The sequence below is a fragment of the Carassius gibelio genome, chromosome B6, assembly GCF_023724105.1.
Source record: "Carassius gibelio isolate Cgi1373 ecotype wild population from Czech Republic chromosome B6, carGib1.2-hapl.c, whole genome shotgun sequence".
NCBI lineage: Eukaryota > Metazoa > Chordata > Actinopteri > Cypriniformes > Cyprinidae > Carassius > Carassius gibelio.
The window spans coordinates 5,572,354-5,586,273 of NC_068401.1; the positions used below are offsets into that span (position 1 = coordinate 5,572,354).

The 13,920-nt window shown below is 36.1% G+C and overlaps 1 protein-coding gene across 2 annotated transcripts in view; it reads right to left on the bottom strand.

The window, feature by feature from the left end:
* Positions 1-12,474, bottom strand: part of LOC127959980 (membrane-associated guanylate kinase, WW and PDZ domain-containing protein 3) — a 111,430-nt gene extending 98,956 nt beyond the window's left edge. The window contains exon 1 of one of the 2 annotated variants that reach the window (XM_052559491.1): positions 11,352-12,471. In XM_052559491.1, the coding sequence (XP_052415451.1) occupies positions 11,352-11,658 (307 nt within the window). In that variant the 5' untranslated portion in view covers positions 11,659-12,471. Of the gene's footprint in view, positions 1-11,351 lie in introns of both variants that reach the window. The other variant, XM_052559490.1, reaches the window with a different exon arrangement.
* Positions 12,475-13,920: the final 1,446 nt, after the last annotated feature.

A 13,920-nucleotide genomic window follows, 5' to 3' on the forward strand; every position in this document is an offset into this window, starting at 1 on the left:
AACAAAAAAAAAAAGTGTCTGTGACGCTTGGCTCAATTTGTTAGTCGAGTTTCAAGCCAGGCCACCCCTTTTTTCCTGAGCAATGCAAGCTACAGAGAGAAATAATTATTAATTTTTAAAACATCAAGTCTCACTCATAAGCACGCTCATTCTGTTGCTGTGGTTTCCGCATGTGTGGTTTGACGCCGACTCGATGCTATTTACATTCTACACTACAATACACTGTGAGCACACCGAGACTGTATCATCTTCATCTCCATTATGTCATGATTATTTATATACGCACGTCATCGCAGACTTGCCCTTGCCAGCATGACCAACTGTTCAGACAGCCAACTGTTGTTCAGCTCTTGTAGGGTGCATGCAGCAGGGCTCTATGGGAAGGAAACGTTACGCCAGCGAGACCGACCTGGCATCGTGCCTGCTTCTGTGTTAACCACAACAAACAACCTCTGATTCTAGGGTTTGATCGTAATCGGATTCTGGTATTTTTGGAAAGGATTTCTGTCTTTTATATTTGTCCAAGGGCTATCAATAGATTACAAGAATTAAATCATTTGTGTATATGATCATTTCAAATTTTATATGGATGTGTATTTTCTTTATCAATTCAAAATGTACTTTATGTTCCTCTTTGTAGCCAGTCAGCTCAAATGGGAAATATGAATAATCAGTCATATTAGTTATGATTCATTACGGTATACATATTTAGATCCGCTGTAAGTATTTACTTGACTTCTCAGTCTGTCAATTCTAAGAACGTTAATTTCCTGGTTAAGGAAAAAAACTTTTTTACTGTACAATACTACTCACAGCATGTAGCAAAAATCTGCAAGATTAGGGACTTCAGTTATGTACAATGAACAACCTCAAGTGTGATAAAGGGAAAAATTTATTAACTACATAAACCACTTAAACTAGTCTGACATACACACACACACACACACACACACACATACATACAGTGGGCAAAGGAAAAAGGGTTAAAGCTTAAACAGTAAAGAGAAGAGAAATAAAAACTTGAGGTTATCATACAATATGATATTCAGCAGATCTACAGCCTGAAGGAAACATCAGTTTCTTAGTTCAAACACACTTTTGTAAAAGGTCCGTATGATACTTAATGCATCAATTAATAAGACTACTAATTTTGATACTTGCACGTCTCGCCTGTTTGAAAAAGGGCTCCAGTTGGTCTCTGCTGAAGTGAGTTGATGAGAAAGACCAGTTCCAATCAGAGGAGCTTGATGAATGGAAAGTCAAGGCGATTGCCTGGTGCAAGCTTAGGGTTGCTTTTAATGGTACCTTTTGGAGGGAAGTTTTAAAACTCTTTGTTTCTAGTCTGGTGTCTTGCATATGAAATTAGATTGGGGGATTCAAGAGAAAAATCTTTAAGAGTCTAAATCTTTAAAAACTAATGTGTTGCATATGTATCAACATACAATATACACACTCATTTAGATCATGAAAATACAAACTCATAGATACCAAACATCATATAGATTATGTTATATTAACTAGTGATCTATCATAAGCATGCATAAAACATATACAATTCACAAAAGACAATATACAAGAACAGTACATACACAATGCTCTGAAGTATATGTGTGTTCATTCAAAGAAAGGTTTTACTATGAATTAATTAGAGAAGAGTCCTTTTTTATAGCAGTATGTGTCTGTTTCAGAGAGAATTTGTTAAATCAAATGAAAAATGGTGTGTGTGATTGGTCCAGACGCTACATCCTTGAAAAAAAAAAAGAAATATGTTTTTAATGTGTTTGTAGTGACTGTTTGCATTATACTAATGAGTTATATATTTCTCTAAAATTAACTCATTAACAGGCAGCTCTAATTTGTTCATTAAATGCTTATGGGTGAACAACATAAATACCTTATAAATGTTTTCTATATGAAATGCATGTCTAGAGCAGATAGCATGCCTATCCTTTCCTTTAGGGATTAGAGCAAAAGAAATAAACTAAACAGTCCACTCTTCCCCTATCGATTAGTCAATCATGCCTCACTTCCCTCATTAGTGCTTCCTTTTACCTCTCAGTCACTCCATTTGCATTCTCAAGGCTGCGTGTCGCATTTCTTAGATGCATTTTCCAAGCAGGCTTTTCTGCAAGACTTTCTTTCTCATGATTATGTGGTTTGTTTCAGATGCGAGCTGAGAGATAATGTTAGAAGTGTACTTTTTGCATTTAGTGCAAGTGCAGTTATTGTGAACTAAAATTAAAAACTATGAAAATAGTTTTTGCTAATTGAAATAAAGCTAAAACTAAAACCAAATATGAGATGAAAATTTTAAAATGTAAAAAAATAAAATAATAATAATAATAATAATAGAAATATAAAACATGGCAGCTTAGTTTAAGTAAATAAAATCTTTAAGTACTAAACAAGAAAAATTGAAATACAAATAAATTAATGTAAATATTAAATCTAAGAAAATTTACAAACTAAAGCACAAAATTACACCATTTTGAACAAATAATAAAAACAGAAAATATAAAAATAAAAGCCAATGAAAATAATTAATAATGGTTTATGAAAAAATATATATAATTGCTGAGCACAAAAAAAGATGCTGAATCAACTGAATGATACAATGATTGGTGACTATGTTCAATGTATGGAGAAAAAATGTCACTTCTTCTGGATGTTCTTCCAGTGTTCGTTACAAGAAATAATGTGACATTGAAACGACAGATATCAACATTAAAATGCAGAAGGTAAAATAATGCTGCATTTTTTTATTATTATTATTATTATTTTAGACTAAAAGAAACCTACACCTCATTAACATACAAATGCTAATCGCATAGACAAAAAAAATTTGACATTGCATCCTTCCAGCTACCGTATCCCTTTCTTAATTTGCTCTCTACTGGAAAGTAATATTTGAAAACTTGCTGTTGGTGCAATAACATTTGCCAAAGTCTATCATTACACCTCCATACACCAGCTTCTGGTGTATGGAGGTATGTATATTATTTACTTCAAGGCTCCAAACACAAAAATGTTTAAAAGAGCCTATGGTTTATGGAAAACAATCTTTAACACACTCAACATCTCCTCCCTCATTCACTGATCTTGTTCTACAGCATATCAGCACACACTCGTAACACACATCTCCATAAATAATACCCCGACATATCTAAAACCACACCCACCATAATCCACTCTTTTCCATGAAACATAAGCCACTCCCACAAATCTGCAGCCTCAACATCGGCATATATAAAATCCAGTGACACCGTAAACTGTACGTGAACACACATACATTTTCCCTGACTCATCTCCTGTATTCAGGCACAATCCATCAGTTTTATCCACGCTAATGCTGCTGATTAACCACAGGACAAAAGGCCACCACATGTGCCATTTGGAGGTGATACAGTATAATCCTTTGCGCCATAAACACAGCTGGTGATGCGGTTTTATAACCAAGAGTTTATTATGCAGTCTTACACATCTGATCACATGCACCAGAGTCTAATAACCTAAAAGGGCGTTATACAGAACAGAGAATGATTTGGAAATTTTGTATACATTTCTGAGATACTTGACATAATATGCATTGATAAAAAAAAAAGAAAAAAAAAACTGATTTACCTCCACTATAAATCTAACATTAGTTGAGCATTTGCTGCAGCTCCTATCCATCGCAGAAAGCAACAATGGCGTCTTGCACACAGTCTGTATACTTGAGTGTCTCAGCACACAAATACTACGGTAATATTGCAGTACACACCCAAACTTAAAACAAAAAAAGCCCAATTGCTGAAATGCACGATACACATTTATAGAGTAGGATTTACAGTAATATGTAAAAGTTTGCAATATCATCATCAACAATAATAATTGTAATAATCATCAGTATAACTAATATTAATATAAATTAAATCATACTAATGTTAAGATGATATCATTTATGATAAAATTGTAAAATTAATTAAATAATTAAAAAATAAAATAAGCTTTAGAAAAGTAACTGAAAATGGCTGCAACAAAGTATAAAAGATAAAATAATAGCATTTATTATTAATCATTAATGCTATTATTATTGTTGTTGAATTGTATTATCGTCAATAAATCTCATCTTAATTTTTGCCATCTTTTGCTCCATTGCAGCTGTTTTAAGTAAAAAAAAAAAAAAAAAAAATTACATATTAGTTTTATCAATATTATTATAATATATTTTATTCAAGTTATACGTGTTATTATTATTTTCATTTTTGGGGGGATGGGGGGTATAATCATCAAAACATTCTGCACACAAACTATTGGTTTTCTGCGGCAATCAGTAGGCAGGCACCAATAACTACTTATATATCTAGAACTAAAATCATTTTCAGCTTGTACTGTATTATCAGGAATATTTCATAGACGGGCGAGCAACTCCCATGGTGCTCTGGTATCTGACTGAAGCTCAGGTGAAGTTCCGTGCAAGGATGACTTCATCAGCGATTAAAACATTGGGTTTTCAATTAGGCCTTTGACAAGCTACTGTACTTGACAGTTCATTTGGTCAACATGCACCTGCCAGCAAAACGGGATAGGACTCTTCAAGAGGACAGAAACAGGAAGTGACGAATGGAGAGGGTGAACAGAAAGAGAAGCGGCTGAAAAGGATGAGAGAAGTGCTGATAAAGAAGACTGGATATATGGGCTTTAGACACTGAATTCCTGAGTCCTAATTGCCAGGTTTTTGCTGTGCCTCGGGCGCACATACTCCATGTTGACGAACTCTCAGTGCTCCTAGTTACACCAATACTGTTGATTGCAGAAGGCTGCCGGTGGTTAAATTAAGCTAATTAGTGTATTCGTGACATGTGCTGATTTTTTTCCCGTAGCCTGAACACAATACCACAAGGTCCTTCACATACTGACTGAGGCTGCAATGATAATTAGAGGTTGCTGAGACATTCTGTACAGGGGAATAAACAGCATCTCTCTCTATTCCCCAGCGGTTTATCACCATGCTGAGATGTTTATATAGGCACAATACCCCAATGCAACATACCCTTGTCCTTCATTACGTAAATAAGCTGGAATGCTGCCTATACATTGTTCATTAGCATGAAATATAGCAGGCTGCAGACAGGTGCAATACAACGTGCGATGGTTAACACCTTTAAAGTAAGTGCTGATTCACAGTGTTGATATGCAACCGGATCGTTTATCAAAATAAATTAGTGTGCGGGGGAATATTTAAAACCTTTAAAGCTCCAATAAGCTCATTAAAGTCAAAATGACACTATGCCCTGGCGTGCGATCCATTTAAAACAGTCAAGCGCTGTTATTGCTCTAATTCTGAGTCACAGAGCTGCAAGGCCTCCATAATTTTAACATGTCTTTAAGGCCCTCAGGAGGTGATATTCCATGCAAGGAATGACTTAATTTGGCCCAGATGAAAGGTTGAATTAACCTTTCATATGTTCTAATCAAAGATTCGCTGTTTGGACAAAGCAATGCAGTTTCTCATTATATGAACGGTGGAATTGGAGCCCTCTGGCTGATTTCCATTTCAAAGAGTTAAAACTGTTGCTGAAATTGCAATACTTCACTCCTAGAGAGATGAATCTCTAACACAATTCAGGAGCACTATGTATCAGAATTGCTGTGGATTCCCACATTGATGCTGGCTCTGAAATACAACAATGGCATGCAGAAAAGCTACAGTAGAGGCGAGAGGTTTGAGCGCTGGCGACGACACACTGCGTTCAAGTCCCCTGGGAAGGTCCTATTTCGGAAAATGTGATATGATGTGTTTATTTAAGAGATTTCAGTCTGGACTTGCTGGACAATTACACATCTCTCTCTCTCTTTCAGTTCGCAAGACAAAAAGGATTTTATAGCTAATGCAACATAATGAAGCACAAAAAAAGATGCGCATTAGATCAGCAATTGATGCTTTATCTGTGCATTTATCATCCTCACACTGCCACAAAGAATGAATGGAAATGTATTTTAGTCAAACATCTGTCTTCTCATAAATCTGCTGAACAAGTTGCATTTTTGGCACCCTTTATTGCCATCTTACAGTACACAAAATACATACAAAATGCATCACAACTTACGATTAATAAATTATTTCGCTAAGTTTCCCACTGATAATTACAAATTTATGGATGCATTCATGTGCACTTAACTCATTAATACAATCGTTACAGCATGATTCGAACAGTTAAATTAACAGTTTTCAGTTGTTCAAGCAAATCATTTTCATCTGAAGTGATGTAAAGTAGACTAAACCGAAGGTTAATCGCCACATCCAAGGTTAAATGATAATTCTAATCAAATATTATGGAGAGTATCTACAGTTTCGGTGCAAGGTCACATCCAACCTTTCAGCTAATAATGTAAATATGTGAAGCTGGTAAACCAAAATTGCTTTATGATACTTGCAGTAATACAAGAAATAGATTGTTTGCATAAAGAAAAATCCACTTACAGGAATTATGTCAGTACCATACAATCAGAAGTTAATCCATCTAAAGCTAAAATAGAATTTTGACAACAGTGCAGTGTACATAACGCTTTTATTGTGGTATTGCTAAATAATTATAAAGACTTATCATTTAACCGCTCCAGAATGTCTAGACTTCCATTACATGATTAACTGTAAAAGCAATTTTCTCTCAAAAATGTGGTAATCAATATATGCAGTCAATGAAGCCTATCTTGATTTAACCATTAGGGAAAGCTTGAGGAATAAAGTCATAAAGTAGATGCATTTTAACATCATTTTTTGATTAAACTAACTGCACACACAACTGATTTACTCAACCTGCTGCAAAGAGAGAACTGGAACTTTGTTCTGAAGTGGACAGGGAAATACTACATCCCACTACGACCACAAATATCCATAGCAATTCTTCAATGACACAAGAATAGACACCCTCACTAGACCACAGGAAAGCAAAAGGTAGATGAGGTGCAGATGAAGCATCTGGTGGACAGAGTTCTGCTGTGTTTTGTGCCTGTGGCATCATTTCCTGTTATCAGCTGATCCTCAGTGTGTACAGGCATTTCACTCACTTCATCTATTATTCACACACTTTGAATTCTATATGAGGCCTGGACATGGGAGACACGCATGCACCTACACGCAGCAGCCTACATACAACAGTGCTCAAAAACCACCACAGAGGATACAGAACAGAATTTTTTCCCCCTAATTTTAGTCCCTAATTTCAAACCTAATTCTATCGGAGCAGCTGAAAAAAAAAAAAGAGCTAGACAAAAGCAGAGCTAAACACCAGTTTTATCTCAAAAGCAGTTTAGGAGGGGGCGGTAAGAACCACTGATCTAAAAAAAAAAAAATTATATATATATATATATATATATATATATATATATATATATAAATATATATATATTAGGGCCGGGACTCGATTAAAAAAATTAATCTAATTAATTAGAGGCTTTGTAATTAATTAATCGAAATTAATCTCATTTTAATCGCATATAAATATTTGACCTGAGAACAGTGAGAAGTAATTTTTTTTCACATGGATTTATAGTATACCATTGAATAATGACTGAATACATAAGCTTAAGCAACAAAATATTGTTTATTTTTGTTCAACCAAGTCTAGCAGACCAGTGCAATTTTTTGTCATGAAGTGTAGCAATAGCATATTTAGAAACAATTTAGAAATAGTACATTTCAGAAATTCAGGAAGCTTATAGGTGCTGGAACCTTCTGTAAAGTGTTTTTTTTTAAGTAAAACACAATACTGTCAATTACGTTCAGAACATTGGAAACACTGACTATTAGAAAACATCTCTCTGTTGATTCAGAGGCCATAACATACTAAGTCCAACTCTCAACAACCTTGGCCAAAACAATAAAGAGTTCAACATAAACTGTTGCAACAACAAAATAATACATAGTTCAACATAAAGTGTAAAGTCCACGCTAGCTGCTATATGTTTTGCATTTAGGTGATACTTGAGGCTCGTAGATGTGCTGCGGTGATATGCGAACGCTAGTTGGTGCTTCAGTATAATCGGTCCCACCGAAACTCATCCAGTGAGAAACGTTCCGCGGTGTAAAAATAAGTTATTAAAAATGCGGGAATTTTTTTTCCTGTAATTAATTAATCTTAGTTAACGCGTTATTTTTTGTGTAATTAATTAATCTCAATTAACGCGTTAAAGTCCCGGCCCTAATATATATATATATATATATATATATAAATAAAATTAATAATAGTGATGTATTGTTCACCAACAATCTTACTAACAAACATATTACTCCTATGAGCTGACAAACTGAATATAACACCCAATTAGTTTTTGTGATTGGTTTGAATCAACATAACTTATTCACTAACTATTAATAGTTTGCTTTTTTGAACAAATGACTACTCAAAATTTGTGAATTAGCTTAAATTTGTCTAACATCACTCACTTATTGAAATGATGTGATGTGAGTTACAATGAATTGGTCAGAAATACTTTCAAATCCTTCTCAAACTCATGAGTTTATGGCCTAACTTTCAGGTCTCAACAGTGTGAAACAAATAACACTTACAAGCTAATGAATCTGTAAGAAAACTCACAAATTAACTAAATATTCTTTATGATCTAATGTACTGGCAAAAAATATGAATCAGTTCCAAAACTCCCAAATTATTCTTGTATTTATAAGTTTGAATCAAACTCTAATGAAATGATGAATTGGTCAAAAATAGCCACAGTGCATCACAAATGCATGAGTTACTGGCTTAAACCAACCCTCATTAACTCATCTTAATAACATCAAACAATTAACACTTAGGAGCTAATGAATGGGTTAAACTCACACCTTACTGAGGAGAATCTGTTTAACAATGTGCTTACTGACCAGAATAGTTTGATTAACATACAAATTACACTAACGCGTCAATAAATTGGTCAAAATACTCCCAATTCAGTTTCAAACTTATTAGTCATCCGTCTGAATCTCACAACTCTGATTCACAAACAAATGACTCTTATGATCTAATTAACTCCTTAGATATCGGAATCAGTTCTGAAACTCACAAATAATTATTGAAATTGGGAGTTAGCAATTTGAATCAGTCTAACAACTCTTATGAGCCAATGAACTGGTCAGAAATATCCCCAAATTAGTCTCTCTCTATAAAACCCTCACATACACTCACTGTAACCACAAAAGATCACACACACTTATATGCGTCCTAAAGGCCAGGGCCTCAGCTGCCGCTGATTTGCATGCTCACACAATCTCAGATACTCCCCATTTATTCAACAATCAACCATCCAGTTAATGTTATCCTTCTGTACCCTCTCCTTCTCTCCATGGCAACAACTCTCACATCTACATGCTAATAACATCGTCCTATCTCCATAACAACTCTGACATATTGTGCCTTTCCCCTCCTCCTGCTAAGAATACACTCATTCGACCCATCAATAATGCTAAGATATTCGGTGTCCATGGTAACAACGTCCTCCTCCCCATTTTCATCATGCCCTTATTCACCAGTAAGGTACTCAGGCCTGTCCTAAGTAAAGGTGATCCACTTGCTATGATCAATACACACTCCAACAGCGAGTGTCCTTAGAAATGATGCTCATGCTTTTATAAGATGTGTGTGGAGTGTTTACTACCCACCAGCCCTAAGGCAAACACTGTGCCCCTGACATAAAGGCACTTTAAGCACAGCACAAGTCAGAGTCAGGGCACTTGGTGCAACCACTATGAGGGAGAGTACAAAGAATCTTCTGAAGGCTGTTCGGCAAAGTACTTGTCCATGCTCTCTCAGTGTTCTAGTAGAAGTTACACAGTAAGTCTCCAAGGGATAGTTCAAACTTGAGGAGCCAAACCAGGAGTATCTTTTTCTTCTGTACAGCACAAATGAGATGTTTCAGTTAATGTTCAGGCGGTTCATGCTGGAGCTGTTGAGCTCCAAAAATGAAATGGAAGAATTTTTCAATATTCAGATTCAATATTCATGTTATTTTTCTCTATGTTAGTTCACCCAAATTATGTCATCATTAACTCACCATCATGCCATTCCAAACCTGTATGACTTACATTCTTCTGTGAAAAAAAGAAGTAGATTTCGAAGAACCCTGGAATGTAAACGATACTGAAGCCTTTTGACTTTCATTGTGTGGACCAAAAAAAAAAAAAAAACACCTAGGCAATAACCTTTATTCAGTTTGCACAGTAGAACAAAGTCACACAGCTTTGAATTAACAGAGGATGAGTAAAGACAGAATTTTTCATGAAACGTTCAAATCTTTTAACATAAAGATCCTTATTGGCATCTGGTTCCATGAAAACCCATAAAATCCATTAAACCTTTCCACTGTACAATTTTATATATAAATATATATAGTGGAAAAGGAGTCTTTAGATTTTTAGATGTTCTTCACACTTAGAGAAAAAAAATTATCTAAAGTACTGTTCAATGAAATGTTCTTTGAGGAACCGCAAGTTCTTCTATGGCATCACTATGAAAACCCCTTATTTTTAAGAGTGTGCAATAGGCTCCAACTAATGGAAATGTTTTAACCAACATTAACTATGGGTGATGCATTTGTTAATTATTATTCATTAATCCAATTTATTACTTAATGTTTAAAAATTAATGCTGGTTCATTCATTAAATGTTCAAGTTAGCACCGCACTAATTAAATCATATTAACTTTTGATCTTTAACATTATATTAGTAAATATTGCAGTTAGGTTTAGAAGCATTTTTCCATCGTTGTATGGTAACTAATTTCAACAAATGGAGCCTTATTGTAATTAGAAGTCTAATTTGCCATGGGTGCCCTCAAGATTTTCCTATTAGTCTTTTATAATGGGTTTTTTCAATTCATGAAACAAGGTCTGTGGTAAATATGAACTGACTATTGGACTTTTTGCACTACAGTGTAAAATACACATACACACTGAAAAGAATTTGAGTTGAAAACCTCATTATATAAACCCACAGGATAACCTGGAGGCAACCCTTGGCGAATTGGTCCCCCGGGTTTGGACGTCACTGCTGCAGCACTATATTAGCCCCAGTCCCCATCCACTCTCGTTGTATGGAAAGGAGCGACGTGGACACAGTGCATACATAAAAATAAAGCGCTAAACAACCCAACTGATAAACTTTGTTTCACGAAAGCAATAAAAATCGTATGACTGTAAATAATTATGCGTCTGAGCTACATGTGAAAACCATTTATTCAGGGATGACCTGTCCCTTTAAATGCAACCCTTGAAGATACAGGTGCCCTGTGAGCCAGACCCACAACTTTCCTAGCAACAGTACTGTTTGGTAGCAATCACTTTAAACGCCAACAAAAACAAAGTTCTCTCAGTTTACCTGGTTTTACGGTCTTAATTCGAATCGGCTCCCGAAAGTGGCGGATCACCGCGTGTGTGTCTCGGTTCGTCAGCCCGCTGACAGGTGTCCCGTTCACTTCCAATAACACATCCCCGTAGTACGGTAGTCTCCCGACGTGACACACGAGCACGTCCAAGTTCATCTGACCGAGGAAAGGAAACTCCCCGAGCGCTGCGCCTCCGAGGATCTCCACAACATCACCGAACTCCCCAACGCTTCCCCACGACACAGCGCACTCCTGCACTTTAGTGGACCAGTGTTTCTTCCTCTTCAGCGTTTTAGACATCGTTTAGCCTTTAAGTGTCAGTGCAGTTTGACGTGAGAAGGTTTTAAAGCCTTGCCGTTCACTTTACCCGGTTTGGGGACGACAGCGCGGGGATGTGGAACGCCATCCAGCCCGTGATGATATCTCCATAAGCCTCATCTACCATTATTAGTTCAAGACAACATTTAGATTACCTTCGTAAAAAGCCTGGAGCTACATAATGCAAAAAAGTAAACAACATTCGATACAAGAACGAGGTAAAACTGTGTTTATCTGATAAGTTCACGAAAGGGTTTGCATGCAAAGCATCAAGCGCACTAAACTGACACACTGATAAACGCGTCTGTCAGCACAGCGCAATAAAAATGTGTCTATAAACGGAATTGGCAGCAAGACAGTGTCCCACAGGTTTAAAGAGCTACGACAGCGGCTGTCTCGGATATAATCGGTTGTTGTCCAAACGGCCGAAGCTCACGTTCGTCTTCGAAACGCGATGCCCAGTCAGTGAGTAGATGCGTCTATCACGTCTTCCTTCCTGGCTGGTGGCTGAACCGTCAGCTTTACACATATTATAAGCCCTTGACAGAGAAATAAATCGGTCGAACATATGTGTATCGCCTCAGATGGACGCTGCGATGCTGTCATGCGCGGCGGCTGCTCTCTCACATCTCCAGTCACGGAGGGAGGCTACTGTTGCTCTTGTATTTGTCAAATGAAGCGAGTGTATGTAATGCGCGCGCGCTCACAGCGAACAGCGGCCTGTGACTGGACGGCTCTCAGGTGGAGGTTTATATAAACTGAGCTTAACTGATTTAGTAAATGAAGATACAAATGAACCAATTATGAAAGCGACAGTTCTGATTCTAAATTCTGATTGGATGAGTGGCGTTCTAATTCTCTGTAAAATAAGCAAATAAACGCACACCTGTAACAGTTTCCACCTTGCTTGGCAGCCTTAAACAACAGTTAGGCTAATGGACTATGTAACTTGTAATTATTACTAATAAAAAATGCATTTTGTCATATTTCTATTCCATCAGTTTTATAAAAATGCCAGGAGAGACTGTGTTACACAGTGATTTGACCCAAAATGATGGTTTTTTCTTTATGTTGTGGCTTAAATGCCCCTTACCTGTGGAACAATCACTAAATGTCAGCATTGAATGTACCAAAATGTTAAACGCAATTAATAGCTTAATGCAAACACGTTTCTTCAGTAATGTGCAAGAATTGCTTTTAGTAATCAAGTAACTTACATTTAAGATTTAAAAAAAAATTGCTATTAATTCCTTTTCACCAATGCAAATAAGTCAAACTATCAATCTTTGCATGTCACCAAGCAACTAAATTTTGGATGCCTTTGTATTTCCTGCTCACAAACGAGGGGAAAAAAAACATGCTTTGACTTTTAAAACCATGCTGTAGACAAACTTAAGTCTGATTGCATTCATGAAAGAAAACAATTAGAATAAATACATTATTTAAAAAAAAAGCAGTACAAAAGACAAATGCTTGCAACGCCAAGGTCATGGGTTCGATTCCCAGGTAAATTGATAACATGTATACCTTAAATACGACAAAAGCCATTTTGGATAAAATCATCTGCGAAATGTAAAATGTAAAGCATTAAAAACATTTAAGAATAAGCTCCCATTAGGCTACCAAATATGATAAATAATAAATGTAACATCAGATCATGCCCTTTTATTCTTTCTGTCCTATTAATCTGATGATGTAATTGAATCTGTAGCTTCATGTCTAGGTGAGGATATCACAAGTAATCAGTGAATATTTCATCTTGTAATCAAATTATAGGGCCAATTATCTTAATAGCACCATCCTGTAGTGTCACGTAAGACTCAAAGCTCCCACCTTATGGTGAGTATTTGTATTTGCAGCATTACTTGAGTCTCATCATGCAATCTGCCATTGCTTAAGACAAACACGACACACTATTCATGCGCTCAGCTCCCTTATTAATTACAGACAAGTCAAGGCAAATCAAAACAGTGCCTTCTTCAGTTTGTAAAGGATTCAATTTAATTCCTAACCACTGCTGTGCACTTCAGAACACAGTATAAAGATCAGACACAGGAAAAGCTGCAGGAAGTGTGTAGACAAGGTTAATTATACTGAAGAACAAGACCAGACCTGAAACTAATTTCAGTGTGTTAGTTACCACTAATTTATTTACACACCAGCCCACATATATCTAGCAATGCTCCAATAACATATAGCTCTTGCTTGAAAAGATGATGTGTATTACACAAGACAAATGAATAC